The 17,252-nt window shown below is 39.2% G+C and overlaps 1 protein-coding gene across 2 annotated transcripts in view; it reads right to left on the bottom strand.

Annotated features, from left to right (window-relative positions):
* The window catches only part of CPSF2 (cleavage and polyadenylation specific factor 2), a 32,672-nt gene extending 16,086 nt beyond the window's left edge, over positions 1-16,586 (bottom strand). The window contains exons 1-9 of one of the 2 annotated variants that reach the window (XM_007184264.3): positions 16,428-16,586; positions 12,918-12,978; positions 8,489-8,670; positions 7,256-7,415; positions 7,070-7,175; positions 5,931-6,060; positions 4,084-4,199; positions 2,767-2,954; positions 1,787-2,077 (exon numbers count right to left, since the gene is read on the bottom strand). In XM_007184264.3, the coding sequence (XP_007184326.1) occupies positions 1,787-2,077; positions 2,767-2,954; positions 4,084-4,199; positions 5,931-6,060; positions 7,070-7,175; positions 7,256-7,415; positions 8,489-8,637 (1,140 nt within the window). In that variant the 5' untranslated portion in view covers positions 8,638-8,670; positions 12,918-12,978; positions 16,428-16,586. Of the gene's footprint in view, positions 1-1,786; positions 2,078-2,766; positions 2,955-4,083; positions 4,200-5,930; positions 6,061-7,069; positions 7,176-7,255; positions 7,416-8,488; positions 8,671-12,917; positions 12,979-14,945; positions 15,025-16,427 lie in introns of those variants that run through there. The other variant, XM_007184265.3, reaches the window with a different exon arrangement.
* Positions 16,587-17,252: the final 666 nt, after the last annotated feature.

Genomic DNA, 17,252 nt, shown 5'->3' with positions numbered 1-17,252 from the left:
ATTGGATATGGGTAGTGAGAGAAAAGTAAGGAACTGAAAATAAATTTTAATAATCTGTGCACTAGAAGCCTGGATAGTGGTTACCCTTGGAAGGATAGGATCAGAAAGGGGGCGTCTGGGGTACTGGTAAGAGTCTGCTTCTTGATCTGGGTATAAGCTGGACAGGTGTGTTCAATTTGTGAAAATTCATCACGCTGTACACTTACAATATGCAAACTTTTCAGTATATATTACACTTCAATGAACATTTTTTAAATTTCTGTATTTGGGGCTTGAATAAATATGTGGAAAGCACTGCTCGTCCATGACATGAGGGAGACTCAGAGAAGAACAAGTTTGGGAACAGAGGAGGAATAGTAAAAATTATTTTGGATGTCACCAAGTAGAGGGAAGAGGTGATAGATCATGGAGAGAAAAAGAATAACTACAGAAGAAATACCCCTAACAAGGTGAGAGGGCAAAGAACCCTAGACATATGGGGCTTCCCTGGTGGCGCAGTGGTTGGGAGTCCGCCTGCCAATGCAGGGGACACGGGTTCGAGCCCTGGTCTGGGAAGATCCCACATGCTGCAGAGCAACTATGCCCGTGCGCCACAACTACTGAGCCTGCGCTCTAGAGCCCGCGAGCCACAACTACTGAGCCCACGCGCCACAACTGCTGAAGCCCGCGCGCCTAGAGCCCGTGCCCCGCAACGAGAGGAGCCACCGCAATGAGAAGCCCATGCACCACAACGAAGAGTAGCCCCCGCTCACCACAACTAGAGAAAGCCTGTACGCAGCAATGAAGACCCAACACAGCCAGAAGATGGAACAATGATGATTAGCAGAAGTGGTGAGGTTCATGAATTGAAAGTCCCAATGGGACCAAAGAATTGTTGGCATGAGAGTACTAGAGAAAGTCAGCTATGAGACCAGAGTGGGATGCTTGAGGGAGAGATCTGGAGATCATAACAAGGTTAAAGGTATGACCATGGGAGTGGACAGCATGATCATGGGGAGGGATGGCTGAGGTGGAGTGGAGGAAAAGATCATTAAGAAATAAGGTGTCAAGGAACTGAGAGGGCCAAGAAACTGGATAAATCATATATATGGATGCTAAAGTCATCAAGAATAGAGTCCTGAGTAGGAGTGCACTGGAAGACTGTGAACCAGGGTCTAAAGTCACCGATGAACAACAGAGAATGACCAAGAGATCAGTGTCTGAAACAAGGAGGGGTCAGTGTATTTTCAAGTCTGATGGCATGAACTACAGAGGGAAGAGAAATGGCTTGAAAGCTGCAACACAGAACAAGGATACCTACCCCGCCCGAAGTACACGAAGCATGAAAGAGAAGGCTACAGGAAAAAGAAATCATTAGGAAATAGCCAGATTTCAATTACAGTAAGGATGTGAAAGGAATTTTTCAAAGAGTGAATAAGAATACAGCATATATGCATACTCTCTGGGTATGGTTCCAGAGGGCACCATGGAAGGGTTCAATACTGAGAGTATCCAATTAAGGAGCTCTGAAATGTGTGCTATTAAAGCCTCTCTACTGTTAGTCAGATAAAAATCCTGAAACAACTTCAAGTTTTATTTTGGGTCACTGTTATAAACATCTTGTATAATGTACCCACCAAACAATTTTAAGATAAGGTTCATGGACTTCCATGGCAGTCCAGTGGTTAAGACTCCCTGCTTCCACTGCAAGGGGCATGGGTTCAATCCCTGGTCAGGAAACTAAGATTTCACACACCACACAGTGGCCAAAAAAGTAAAAAGATAAAGTACACATACAAGCACTTACCTCTATTTCTGTAATTTTTTCAGAAGGATTATCAATTAGGAAACGTGCTAAAGTCCCAGGAGTAGTTCTGTAAGTTAGAATGATCGAGTTTTTAGGGTCCTGGCACCACTGAATAAAGAGATCCCTTGAAAATCCACATTCCAGGTCGGGCTGGCTGGCAAGTACCACTTTAGGGCTAGGTACTCGAGCCAAGTCAGAAAGACCATGACACAGAGAGAGATGACGAAACTGAAATGGATTATTTCTTTTGTCTTCAAAACATCTCATCAATTTATCACTCATCCATTCTACCTAATATGGGGGGAAAAGGTGACAATAATTAGAAAATACTGTATTATAACCTCAATGTATCCTACAATAGTCAAGGAGTTCAAGTTCCATCCTGTTTAAAGTCTTTTTTCCACCAATGGTTGCTTATATTTGTACCATGTTAATAAGCAGCTTATTGTCTGTTTCTATTCCCCATCAGATCTTCCCAGACCACTGTTCATCCCTAGAAATCTAATTCTGCATTATGTTTCAGTTATAAGTCATCTTAAATCTTATTCAGAAGACAGTATATAAGTTCTAAATGAATATCTTACCCCAGACATTGCTACTGCAAGAGAAAGAACTTATCCAAAAGGAAGAGAAAAACAGATTCTAACAATTATGTCCTATGAAGTAGGTTCTATTTTTGCCCTCATTTTACAGATTGTGATACTAAGCATTAGAGAACCAAGTTGCCCAATCTGTAAAATGGGGACAAAAACAGAACCTACTTCATAGGATATACAAGGATTAAATGAAATAATACACAAAGTGTACAGAACAGTAAGTGGTTGATTTTTAGTTTTGATCATCATCATCATCATTACCAACATTATTATCATCAACACCAAGAGAAAGAGAAAATCCAAAGGGCAATTAACATATTGTTTTCCATAAGCCCAATATCTGTAGCAAACATCTTTATTACAAATGATAACATGAAAACAAACCTGGGACTTAGAAAACTCCACCACATTATAACTGACATTATTTAGGAGTGCCAATGAGTAAACACCCAATCCTGCATCTTTAGTTCTCCAAATTTGATCAAGCAGTTGAGCAAGTTCCAAAACTCTGCCCGCAGTGTCCACTGCTATTAACACATTTCCATCACCTCGAAGTGTTTCGAGGACATTTGCTAGAAAACAAGAATGTAAAATCCTTATAGAACATAACAATACTTTGCTATAAAATTAAAGATAACTTTATCTCCATGTTTTTACTATAAAGACTATAGTTTATAAGAATGCCACTAACTCTCGATTTTTTTTTTCATTGAAAAATTATAAATCGGTGGTTTCCAACCCTTTCACCCATAGTACACATAGAAAATGACATTTGTATAGTATACTGGGAAAATTGGGTGAATAGGGCAAATGCAATCAGCCTTGGGTTTCCAGGTCACTCTGGTCTCACCTGCCTACCTCAATGAACTTCATTATAAAACATAATTCCCAAATTTATACACACACATTTATAGTTTAGATTAATACATACATGTTTTGTATGTATGTATGCCTGTAGAATAAAAGATAAATAATATTCCCTCTTCCAATAAAAGACTTTCCAGATGAAAGTCTGTTTGGAAATATTTAGTCAAATCAAACTCTAGCAAAAACAAACAACAAAAAAATACCAAGAATTGAAAACCTTCTTAAAGTTAGAGTAACACAGTTTATAAGTCATACTTTTTAAGCAGAAAAATGAAGGCAGTGGTATCAAACATGTTGAAAGTGGAATCCAATTTTCCCTGTTGAATTCCCATGCAGCTTACAAAAAAAGAATGTAAGGTAATAGGGCTCAAGCCAAAGCAGAAGCAACCAGGGATGGCCCAGATACATCTCTTTAGAATCAAGACTACTAAATTAGAGCATAAAACACTCAAACACCAAAATCAGCAGACTATTTGCACCCTCATTTACCTCCTTTGTTCATTTTTCTTTTAGAGTGTAAATGTTTTTCTAGTAGATTTATACGAAATCTTTATGTATTTTGACGTTCCCTAGACATATACCAGTGAGAGCTAGCTATGTGCTGAATGGCAGGAAGAAACCAATCTTTATACCTATCCCACAGAAGTTAAATTCAAACCAACTAAAGCATCTTTTTGTAAAAATACTGATATGGTCACATAATATTTTTTCAAAAATACTAGAGTTAGCCAATCTCATATGACAAGAAAAATGTCAAACAGAACAGAATAAACAGTAATTCATATTACCATGCACTTCCACAGCTCTGTACAAAGGACAGTATGCAATACATACTCAGAAGTTGCTCGTCTCTTTGTTTTCTCCTGGGCTGCACATACGTAGCATTAAATGAATCTGTGATAAGTAGAGAAGGTCTGCTTAGCATTTCCAGGGAACATCCATTTAAGTGGCTATAATGAAGTTGAAGAAGAGGAATACTTTATATCATTTCAAATAAACAATGGCTTTTCTTACTTAAAAAATAACTTCTTATATAAGGTTTTTTCCTTTTCTAACCACAAAAGTATACATGTTCCTTGATAAGAAAATCTGGTACATTCAAAAAAGGAAAATTAAGCTCTTTCAGAGTACCATCACTCAAAAGATAATCGATATAATATTTTGGGGTATTATCTTCTAAGTACATAAATAAATTTTTCTATGCGTATATAGGTATATGTGTTTTACAAAGGTGATATCCCATGTATATGATTATATACTCAGCTCTATATCCTAGTTTTCTCCCATGACATTAAAATCATTTTCTAAATCTGATTTTTAACAATTATAAAAGCTTTCTGTTGTGTTTGTACAATATTTATTTGGTCATTTCCCTTTATTGATATTTAGGTTACTTTTTTTTTTTGCCATTATAAATAATCTGTCAAAGAAAACTTTTGCAAAAAGCTTCAATTGCATTTCTAGTTGTTTCTTTAGGACACATTCCTAGAAATGTATTTACTAGAATATATGATATTGCTAAATGGCTTTCCAGAAAGGTTTAACCTTTTTCAGAAAGCTCTCCCTTTTCCAGAAAGGTTCAACCAGAAAGAATGACCAACTCACTAAATATTTCCCAGAAAAATACTACCATTTAAAAACAATTTTAACAGTATTTAATTTAAAAAATCATTATTTAAATTTTCTCTTTTTTGACTTTATAACTTTTGTCCATTTTGCAGCTAGGATCTTTTTGATCGATTAATACCTGGTCTTATAAATAAGTCTTTGCTCAACTTGATGTAAATATTTTCCCTCATTTATAGGTCTTTAATTTAGTTTGTTTCAGACATTTTAAACCTGTATGTAATCAAATCTAGCAGTCTTCCTTTGCAACTTGGTCCACTGCCTCTCTGCTTACAAAGTCTTTTCCAAATCAAGAGATCAGACTCACCAATACTGTTTCATTTTCTATTTAATTCTAATCCACCTGAAATTTATTTTATTATGCGGTAAAAAAAGACACAAACCAAGTTTTTTCCCAAAATGTTTGAATACCATGTACTCAAATACCCATCTTTCCTCATTAACCTGTGATTATAAGAGCCTAAAATTCAACTTATTAGTCTTAAATATTTCTTAATAAGATACAAAAGATCTTGAGGATACTGTAAACTAATATAGAATAGCTATGTACTTGATGTACAGAAATTACAAAAGAAGCCAAAACAATTTTATAGAAATGCTGTAAGTATGAAATGAAGTTTTAAAATTAAACTACTGTGTCCCCTTTTAAAGGGAGTCTGACTTTAAATATAGTTATATTAGATGGTATTAATGACTTTATCAAAAACAAAAAACCCAAAAAAACCCCACCTGCAAAGTTCCTCTAAATAGCAGGTCAAGAACATATAAAATATTATTTGTTGTACAAAAATTAATCTCCTTTGCAACATCTCCAGAGAGATATCTGTTTTATAGAGTGGATATTTGCATGTAAATTTCAAAACAATGTCTTTTATCTCATATCAATGCAAATTTTTTTCCCTTACAATGCAAATACTTTGAAAACATTCACTGTTTGGTGTTTTTAAATTGCTCTAGATTTCTAGTTAAAAAAATAACTTTGTTTCTAATTTTCCCTCCAAAGAATGAAATAATACGAATTGCATTTCCATTAGCTTTTGTCTTGATATACCTACATCTCCCTCTTGTGGTTGAAGTCAACTGCATAAACAATTTCTTCTTCTCCATCTTTGACTATTTTCCATATTGTTCCACCTATCATATGACCAGCTGGCAGAGGTGTGATAGACAAGCCATGTCCTTTACCTATGTCAACAAGATAATGACAGTACTCAGATTTCTTTTTACAACCCTAAAGAAAGGTTATTTATTTTTAGCTATTTTTAAATAGGTAACATATGCAATGATACAAAATTCAAAAGTAAAAAGGCATACAGTGAAATGCAAGTCTCACCCGCCTGTCCCCCAGCTACCCCATACCTTCATGCAGGCACTCTTGTCATTTTATTATATATTCTTGCAGATATATTTGTGCTGATAAATAGAAGGCTAGAAATTGCCATTACTATTTAATAACTTCATATGAACTAATAAATTTTAATATTTCTATTGTCCACATAATTATCAAGTGTTTCCATCTTCGCTAACCTCTAAATTGACAATTCTTATCTCATTATGGTAAAGAATGTATCGTACAGAAAACAAGTACAAGCAAAACTGCTAAGAGCATTGTTACTTCCTGGCTAATCTTCAGAGTCCATTTTGTGCCATTTTTTCATATTTATGGGTTCAAATTTATGAAAATGTTTTAATATAATTCTCTCTATAGATGAAAAATGTACACTTAATATATGACTTCCTGACCTAATTAAATGACAATTTTCTTTTAATGTTCAATTCTAGAATTCAGGCATGTTCTACTCTTTGCTGCCATAGCACTTCATTTACTTCAATCACTACATTTAGTCATCTGAGCTACTCAACCTACATCTGATCTACTGTCCTCAACCTAACTGTGAGCTCTTAGGAAGAGAAGCTAGCCACATCTACCTTTGTGCACTATATACAGTAAACACTAAATAAGTCTTTCCCAAATTAAATGTGAAAAGGCCTGAGCTGTTACATTTTGTTCGAATTTAGTCTGGAATATTTCAAAATTCAAATGACTTCGGGGAATTTCACAGTTCCCTATGAAAAAATGCTAATTTTTTTCTTCAGACAATAGTGCCTATAATTTTTATGACAAATTCCCCTTGTATTTTTCAGTAGTTTAAACCCATTAGTCCAATTATTTGCTACTGGAAACATGTTTTACCTTTCAAATTCACAATCTGAGAGAATTTTAACTGCTGTATTTTATCAAAGGCTGCATCCACATCATCTAGTGTAAAGAGTGTAAAATCTTCTGTATTGTGTCGGGACTAAAAGAACAACACAAATAAAAGGTTAAAAATGCTCACTGCAGGAGTGTTAAAAATTTTTTTTCAATTGCTTAAATTACCTGATAAAGATCATACATGAACATCTGCCCCATTTTATAAACAGGAATGGTTGCATAGATAGCACAGTTCAGACCCAACTTTCCGACAGCATATGGAAGGGCGCCAAGATGGAGAGGATCGGGGTGAGACAACAGTACTGCATCAATCTGGTGAACGTGCCTAGAACACAATCAAAATGACTGTTTCTCAGTCTTGTTCCCAAGGGTAAAGGCAGGATACTCAAAATTAATTTGCCAGTTCTGATTCCTCTCAGTACTCTGAATCGAAGACTATGCTGGGGTAAAAGAGAAAAACTAAGAGCTAAAATTATGTTACCTATGAATTTCAACTATTACTACCGCTGTCCTACATAGAGATCAAAATTATGGTATAAGTTGCACGTAAATATATAGTGTCTAGACACATTTTTTAAAAAAAAGGAAAAAGAAAGGGAAACAGTAGACACCACACATAAGCTGATTTCAAGTGGCTATCTTGTATACTATTAATTTAAGTTCAAGAACCCAGTTAGAATTTAAGAAATTGTTAAGGAAAGGATATTTAAAAGGCCACATATTTATTATGGATTTTTGTCTCAGCTTTTTAGCATGGTGACTGACAGTATATTCATGATAGTAAAACTTCAATTAGTCAATGAATAATATGTTCTCATCAACAAAAAAATAAGAAAAAAATTTTTTGCAACAAGTTCTAAGTGTTTTAAATGTTTAAGTCCTGGTTCCTTCCGTAATTAGTACAGTACTGCTAACGTAACTAAATTTTTCTTTGATGGATTAGTATCCTTTTGTATCTCACGGTCTTTATTCTAAGCACCAGTTCTCAAATTGAATCAAATGATAACAGGAATTGCATCAAAAGATAATAGAAAATAAGCTAATGTGATTTGACTGCAGAACTTTTACAAGGAAGGTTTTTCCTCTCTTCAAATTCTTATAAACTTAATCTTACTCTTTTTCTAAAATTAGGGTGCAAAAATTTCGACTGAGTTCCATCGGCCAAGTAACAATTAACTTAATTTTTCGCTGAATTTCAATAAACACAGCTTGAGTCAATCAAAACTACACAAATAAAAACAGTCATTATTTGGCTCTTTGGCATAAGTAAAACTAAATATTTTACTATCAACTAAATTAGAGCAAAAAAGCAAACACTGTGTAACATCAAAATGGTGTAAGAGCGTACAAAAGAGAAGTTGATTTACTAAAAGTGTGGAAATAGTAACAGTAACTTACTTCCTCAGGGAATCTATGATATCCATAGAAAAGTGCTCATCCCAGCCGCAGTCCAGTAAAAACCTAAACTCATCGACTTGGAGAAGATAGCAAAGAGCAGACTCTTCCTGGACCCCAGAAAGGGTAGTTAATTTGATAATAGACGTCATTTTTTCGGTCCAATAACAACAATCCAAAAGGTTCTTTCAACAGAAATAAAAACACAGTTAAACATAAAAGTCATTTTAAAGACCTATTTCCATCATTGCTAAGTGTAAAGGTACAAACATAATCTTACACACTCCTGTTTACAAAGAGTCCTTCAGTGGCTCCCCAGTGTGGTTTAATGAAAAGTAGTAGATTTTGGAATCAGACCGACCCGTATTTGAATCTACTCCTATTTGGTTCTGGGCAAGTTAATTAACTTTTCCTCACTTATGTATCCTAGTCTATAAATCATGAGTATTAATATATACATAAAAAGGATGTTGGAAGATTTCAAATAATGTGTAAATTACCTAGAATGGAGGCTACTAAGTTCCTCAATAAATAAATGTATACTAAATTAGTGAACTTACGCTTCACGGTAAATTTGTTCCTCCTTTATTTTGCTCTGTGATGGCAGTAATTACACTGCATTACAGTTATTAGTTTATGGGTCTTTCTCTACTAGTAGACCAGTGGCCCTTAAATAAAGGGACCCCCCCCCCGAGAATCTGATAAAGGGCTATAGACCTTCCTTCTCCCCCCAGTCCTTAAAAAAAGACGAAATGGTCCATATACATGTAAAAAATCATGTATTTTTCAGGGAGTTTAACGTTAAGAACTCTTGCACTGGAATGTGAGCAACTGAAACAGAGGTAGTACCTTATGTTTGTAATTCCTAAAAGAGAACCTGACACATAGTAGGTGCTCAACACATACTTGACAGAATACAGTCAGGACGTCTACTACACATTTCAAGAAGATACAACATGAACACACGTATTGGAATTTAGGACCTAGAATTTGTGTGCTATTAAACAGATGTTATTAAAAACACTGATTAGCAAAGTACAACTCCACAGCAACATTTCAGATCTCAGCTTTAGCCTTTCCTGGCTAACTACGCAAGTAAGAGAGGTCACTGCATATCTCACAATCCCTCGCCATCTGCCCAAGGTCATCTCAACAAACTAAGGTAAACTGCCCACCTTTCTTAACAGGCTGTCAGGGGGCTAATCCTGCCCTATCTCCCATCCTTGTTTACCTCGGTCACAGCCAAAGATCCAAGACTCCTAGGTTATGCATCATCACTGATGTGTACATCTAACTGGACCCAATCCACTACCTCTTCTCCCTCTGAAACCCTTTCAGCATGCCCTCTGGAACTACTGCACTCACCTGGACTTCAACCTCTTCTCTGAACATTCTCCTCACCTGCACATCTTCACAGAAACCTAGTTTCTCCTGCAGGCTTCTCAAGAGGCCTTCTTTCCTCTTGTACTCCCTGACCTCCAAAGCAGGAAGGATGTGCTCCTTCCTCCTCACTGCAGCTTCCGACCTGTCTTCTCCTTCCTCCTCAAAATACTCCAATCCCATTGAAGGTCACGCTGCCCAGCCAGCTCACCGTGAGCCTTTCCTATTCTTCCTTATTGCTGGCATCTATTAATCTGACCTCACTCACTGAGGACTTTAGTTCCTGACTCAGTCTTCCTCTGAGTAGCTTCAATACTGACCTCTTAGTTCCTTGACTTTCTCAACTCCAATAATCTTCATTTCACTTCAGCTACCCACCACCACAGTCACAACCGTGACCTTATCATGACCAATAAGCTGCAGCACTTTCAAAATATCACCTTCAACTATCTCCCTCTCTCACTCCCACCTTCCTTACTCTAGAATTCCCACTGCAAAAATCCTTTAGCCTCACTGGTATCTCTAATCCACTGACTACTTTTTCACCGTCCATGACCCCCTCCTGTCTCCACTCATGTCTTACCATCAATCCGTGATCCATCATGATTATTTTGCAAATACTCTCAAGTATCTTGCTGCTCTAGCCCTCCTTTGTACAAGCCGGGCAAAATCCCAACCCTCATTGACTCCAATCACTCACTTTGTCTATTCCAGCAGCTCATTGTTGCCAGAAGGGGAAAAAAAAACAATCACAAAACTATGCTATTTGCTCTTCAAATTCATGGCCAAAGATCTCAAACAGGCACTATGTCCTACCTATCAATCTGATTTTTCTTAGTAGGTTGACTTTCCATCTCTGAGACCATCATTTCACATCTCCTCTTCTCTGCTCAAGTATCACGCTCCCTTCTCTCCACCCTACTCTCTGTTGATAATCTCACCTCATTCCTCAATTATAAAATAAAAGTAATCAGACAGTAACCCCTCATTTTCCAAATACCGTATCTGTTAACCTATCTGCATGTATACTGTTGTGTCTCCTATCGTAAGGAACAAATAGCTCAGCTCTCATCCAAGGCCAATCCCCTGTATGTGCTCTGAATCCCACTCTCGTTTCTCTTCTAAAGATAACTTCTTCAATCATCCCCTCCTTCTCCTGTATCATCAACGTATCACTGATGTACCATTCCTATTAGCATACAAAGATACTCTAGAATTTCCCAACTTAAAAGAACCCTCTCTTAATTCTCCAATCCCCTGCAACTGCTTCATCATTTCCACGCTCCCCTTTCACAGCAAAATTTCTCAGAATATTTGTCCACAGATGTGTCTCCACTTTCTCACCTCCCATTCACACTACTAAATCTGACGTCTTTCTCTACCCTATCACTACAAGAGCTTTCATCAAGGTCACTGACAAACCTCTATACAACTGAAGCCAATAGACATTTCTGTGGTGCCAAATCATTGGAAATCGTAGCAGCAATCAACAAAATTAACGGCTCCATCCTCCCAGAAACAGCTTCCTCTTCTCCTCTGTCAACCCACTCCTGGTTTTCTTTATATCTAACTGGCCATTCCTCACTCTCCTTAGTTAATTCCTCTTTCTCCCCTCAACCTCTAAATGAGGCAGTGCTTTTCAGCAGGACTTTCTTTTCTCTGTTCTCTCTAGGCGATCTTACCTGATCTCACAGCTTTAAGACCATCTGGCCTCTGATGGCATCATCCTTGATTCCTTCCTTAACTTGCTGCTCACATCCAATCCATCAGTAAGTCCTGCATTTTTACTTCTATTGTATTTCTCAAGTATAATAATTTCTCAAGTATTTCCTTCTATCTCCACTGTCACCAAGATCTCTAACTAGTTTGAGTTATTATTTTCCCTGCCTCAAATTTATTCTCTCAGAAACATTTTCTGACCACCCTGAAGTCCATCCCCACCTCAGTTACATCTATAACGTGTATTTTCCTCAAAATACTTAGTGCCCACCTGCACTTGCTGCTTATTTACTTACTCACTTTGTCCATCCCCTTCTCTCCTCTTAACCTCCACACCAGAATAAGGACTCCATTAAAGAAGCGACTTGGTCTATTTTGATCATAGTTATATTCCAACACCCCACGGTGCCTGACACATAGTGGTGGTCAGTAAATGCTTCTTAAATGAATAAATGAAGATGGCTGGCATTAAATGAGCTTAGTGCTATTACCACACCATTAACAGCTACCTATTTACATGTATTTCCTCTGGCTTGGGAGAGCTCTCTGAATGCAGGACTAGGTTTGATCTATTTTTGTATCCTTACTATTTTAGCACATGTCTTACATGTAGTGGTTGTTTAACAAATAGTTACTGAAACAAATAAGTTAAAATTAAAAATACATTGACTTAGGGACTTCCCTGGTGGTCCAGTGGTTAAGAATCCGCCTTCCAATGCAAGGAATGCAGGTTCCATCCCTGGTCGGGGAACTAACATCCCACATGCCACGGGGCAACTAAGCCTGCGTGCCGCTAACTACTGAGCCCACGTGCCACAACTAGAGAGAAGCCTGTGCACTCTGGAGCCCATGCACCACGACTAGAGAAGCCTGCGCCCGGCTGCGCACCACAACAAAGATCCTGTGTGCTGCAACAAAGACCTGACGCAGTCAAATTAATTAATTAATTAATTAAAAAACATATATTGACTTGGTGTGTTCCTATTTGTAAGGTATGAGAAATACAAAGATACTAATTCTCTATTTGATGAAAAATATTTATAAATACAGTTTTGGATAGGACTTGAATCTCCCTGCCAAAAAGCTCCCCGTACCACAATTATATTAATGGCCTAAGAGAAACTTTTCCTAGTCAAATCTACCTTACCCACCCCCCCACTTTCTTTATTTAGAGTATGAAGTGAAAATACAAAGTTTCTTGCAGGTAGAACTGAATAAGTTCATGTTAAAACTTTTTTGCAGACAGACCCAGATTCCAATAGATGAAAAGATTTTTATTACAATTGCTTGTAATATAATAAAGCTGTATCTTTATTAAACAGTCTTTACTTACTGGTATCTCAGTCGTATATAGGATGAAACACCATGAATTCAAAGAAAGAGTTCTTTAAAATCTAAAAAATAAAGAAATAAGAGTCTCATGAATGCGGTATAATGATTTACTTCTGTTTTTAATTACGGTATTTAACATCTGTGTCTTGCCCTAAGGTGAAGACTGTGAGCAAGCAGAATAACATATGGTCCTTTTTTTTTTTGTGGCCGTGTGGCGAGGCATGCAGGATCTTAGTTCCCTGACCAGGGATGGAACCAGTGCCCCCTGCAGTGGAAGCGCAGAGTCTTAACCACTGGACCACCAGGGAAGTCCCTATATGGTTCTTTTAAAAAAAAAATAAATTTGTCATAATTTTAGGAAGCCTAAACTTACATAAAAAAATAGGACTAAGATAATAAAAGACAAAAATAAATAACATGAAATTGTCTCTAATCAGGGGCTGAAATATGCGGCTTAGGAAATAAGATTTAAAAAACTGACATTAGCTTATGTTATTGAGAATCAGAAAAGAGGTGGGATCATAAATTATTCGATTGGTAAGGATTGGTAGGCAGTGGGCAGAAAGAGACAAAGAGAAAAAGTTATTCAAAACAGGGGAATAACATGATCAAAGGCATAAAACAAAAACTTAGAGTACCAGTGACAAAACTAGCCTGGCACACTTTCATATAAGCAAAAAATGAAAGAAAAGTCCTAAAGAATAGAAAAGGGCCAACTAATGAAAGGCCTTAGAAACTTTGGACCCAGTTCTAATTGTTGAACAGAGAACAGGCAACAGAGAGACATTTTAAGATCACTTATCAAGTAAGATGACGTGATACAGGTAGTTCTGTATTTTAGAAAAACTAGCTGGAGTACATGATTAGATAAAGAAGACAGAGCAAGCAGGGAGATAAAAAAGGAGAGTATTTAGGTATTTAGCAGCACACTTCCTCCTTTCAACTTTGCTGGTTCTATTTTGAGACTAAATTTCTTTAGACTCAAACGTACCTTGTAACTCTATGACATGACTTCTTAATTGTTATCTAAATAACCAAGGCTTGAAACACTCCTTGTTTTATTCCTTCCTTTACTTCTTGAACAGACTGTTACCAACTCCTGATTATTTCCCCAAGAATGCCTTGTACATTTATCATTCCCTTTCCATTCCTACTGGAAGTACCTTAATACAGGGCCTCATTACCTTACATTTGGGTTTCTGTTTCTTTGCCTCCAGCCTTTCCTTCCTTCATCTCAACGTATACCTTACTACCAGATTAATCTTCCAAAACACCCCTGCACATAGGATCCCTTGCTCAGAAATCTCTGAAGGCCTCCTACTGCTTGAAAAAGCAGAGCCTGAAATGCCTTAACTGGCAATGGAGGGAGCCAGCAAGCTGCTCTGACATCACCGTTGACTATCATCATTTTAAGGCCCAGCTCAAATCCCACCTCCTCACTAATCCCTCTATCATTAGTCTAGACTAGAACAGCTCTGTCCAACAAAAATATCATGCAAGCCAGAAATGTAATTAAAAAATTTTTTCACAGCCACATTGAAGTTTCACAGGTGACATTACTTTTATTTAACCCAGTATATCCAAAATATTATCATCTCAACATGCAATCATTAAAGAAATTATTGAGCTTTTTTTTTTGGTACTGAGCCTTCAAAATCTAGTGTGTATTTTATAATTACAGCACATCACAATTCGAACTAACCACAATTTCAAGTGTGCAATAGCGACATGTAGCTAGAGGCTACTGTAACAGCAGAGATTTCTAGACTCTAAAATCAATGCTTTGGACTGTAGAGCATTGTGCTTTGCCACTCCTAAAGTGCAAGTTGGCACCATACTATTTTTAGGTACATGTCTTAGGCTTTATTTAATGGTATCACCAACCACTTAGTCTCCCAGACTAAAAATTCTGAGGTCACCCTCTTAGCACCAAATTGGCTGCCACCAGTTGAATCCTATTTGACATTTCAGAAATGTCTGTCTGACATCCTTTACTATCCTGCCTCAAAGGAGGCATTCATTACCTTACCTGAATGATTGCAATTTCCTCTCATCTAGTTTTCCTGTTCCAAGTTGATCTTCCACACAGCTATCAGAGAGACCACCCTAAAAAACAAATATCCTCATGCCCCTTCCTTGTGCAAAGCAGGCACTGACTTCCGGCTAAATACTGAATAAAATCTAAACACCTTCCTTGGAAAGCAAGGTCCTTCACAAGTTTACCTCAATCTCCCTGTTCCTTCACCAACCGCACTTACATTGCATGCTCAAGCGCATTCATTCTCCCGCTCTCCCTAAGCACGCCAAAACTTCTCAAGTCTCTGCATCTCTGTACTGCAGCCAGCGATGACCTCCTCCTGAGCTTAGTACATTCCTTTTGACCCTTCGTGACCCAGCTCAAATATTTACTCCTTTATAAAGCTATTTTGGTGTCTCCAGGCAATGTTATTTATTTTTAGCTAGCACAAGTGGGCACAAAGAATCTATGTTGAATGGATGTTAAATGTATGGGGAAGTGTAAAAGTGAATCTTTTTAACTCCAATACCAAGCACAGCGCTCAAAGCAACATAAATGTGTACTGAAAGGAATGAACCTTCACCGTATCATAAATTCCTTCCGGGCAGTGATTTCTGACGGATACCATTTCACCTTAATTATCTATCAGTTACTTGCTCTCTCAATAACGATCGTGCATGTTGATGACAACTGAGGGGAACCATGCAAAATCTAAGGGAAAACGAAAGAGTCTGGGTTAGCCCTGGAGCTCAAGTGAGAAAAGTCTCCTCCTGGTCAATTCCGGGAGAGCACGGGTTTCACAATAGGGTCAAAGGGGTTCTAAAATTAAAACTCAGGGCATGGGCAATGATAACGCAGGCTCGCCTGGTCACAGGAAGCCAGACTTGGCGGAGTTAAAATTATTCTGACCTCCTGTTTACTGAAGAGCATGTAAATAGAGTGATGATGCTGGAAGCGCTCAAAGGAGATGCGGCGGCGGGGGGGGGGGGGGGGGGCGGTGCGGAGGGCCGAGGCTGTTTTAATAAAGCATTGTAACGTCTTAAAGGTCTTTGGAGTCGATTAACTAAAAAGAACGCCTACTTTGTGCCCAGTAGCCTCGTGATCTCTCAACCCGAAACGACGGGAAGACCCCGAGCGAGGAGGCTGAGAACAAGGTAGCCACAATGCTAAGGAGCCAAAGCTGGCGTCGGATTAACTCCTCCAGCGACGAGAGACTGAAAGGCCGGAGGGAAACAGCAAAAAGGAGGAAAGGAGAGCCTGGGAGTGAATCGTAGGAACTGCCACAAAAGACCGAGAGCTTTAGACCCTTGGAGAAGTCACTCTCTTTCCCTCGCTGAACACTTCCGCCAGAAACGACCAGGACAGTCGCACCCGCAACCCTGGGGGCACGTCCGCGGCGGAGACCGGGTCGGAGTCGGAGCCAGGCTCTCCCCGAGGGCCGAGACGTTCCCTCCCCCATCCAAAGGCGCACTGCTTTCTTCCGCCCCCACTTGCCTCGTCAGTCCTCCCCCAACGCCGTCCACTGCCCTTCCCAACCCCTAGCCGCATCCAGGTTCAAGAGCGAGAAAAGATGAGGTTGGCTCAGCAACGCCGGTGACGATCAGGTAGCAGAAGCCCCTCAATGGCGGCCGCCATTTTGAAACTGGAGGCGATCCGCGGAGGCGGGGAGAGCCAGGGTGATACCATCTTCGGGGGTGGGAGGGACTAAGCTGGAGGAAGGAGGTGGCATTTACACCGAGTCTCGTCACCTGGGGCCGAAGTTTTATTTTTAAAGAATTTACAATGTGTTGAAGCTAAAAGAAATATGAGAAGAGTCAAGCAGTGAAAGGAAGAAGAGGAATGATTTCTCGGAGCCACCCCTCTCTTCGAGCGGGCGCGGCGAATGGTGGGTCCCGAGGTCGCAGCTTCCGCCGGCGCCGGAGGCTGGGCTCACCGCCGCCCCAGGTCGTGGTCTCGTTGTTGCTCCCGAGGCTTCAGGTGGGTCCGCGATCCGGGGCGGTCGAGGCGGCGAGAGTCCTCTTTGTGCAGGCGGGGAGGGTGCACCTCTAGGAACGCCCTCAGCGGCGGTGTGTACCTGCGGGTTGGGGTGTCTGGGCCTCCCCGTGACTGCAACGGCCCGCCTTCCCGAGGCTTCCAGCGAAGGAGACAGGGAAAGGCAAGGAAATAGGGACTGCTTTGAGGTGGACGGCTGCGCTCACGGTTCCCGCCTGGCGCCTTTGGGAAGGGGTACTCTGAGGCTGTCCTAACTGGAAAATATCTTTAGGTTCACGGCTCCTAGGCTGCAGCGGGGAAGGGACTGCTTCTCCGCGAGCATCTCCG

The sequence above is a fragment of the Balaenoptera acutorostrata genome (genome assembly GCF_949987535.1).
Source record: "Balaenoptera acutorostrata chromosome 3 unlocalized genomic scaffold, mBalAcu1.1 SUPER_3_unloc_1, whole genome shotgun sequence".
Taxonomy (NCBI): Eukaryota; Metazoa; Chordata; class Mammalia; order Artiodactyla; family Balaenopteridae; genus Balaenoptera; species Balaenoptera acutorostrata.
This window is presented reverse-complemented; position numbering and strand designations above follow the sequence as displayed.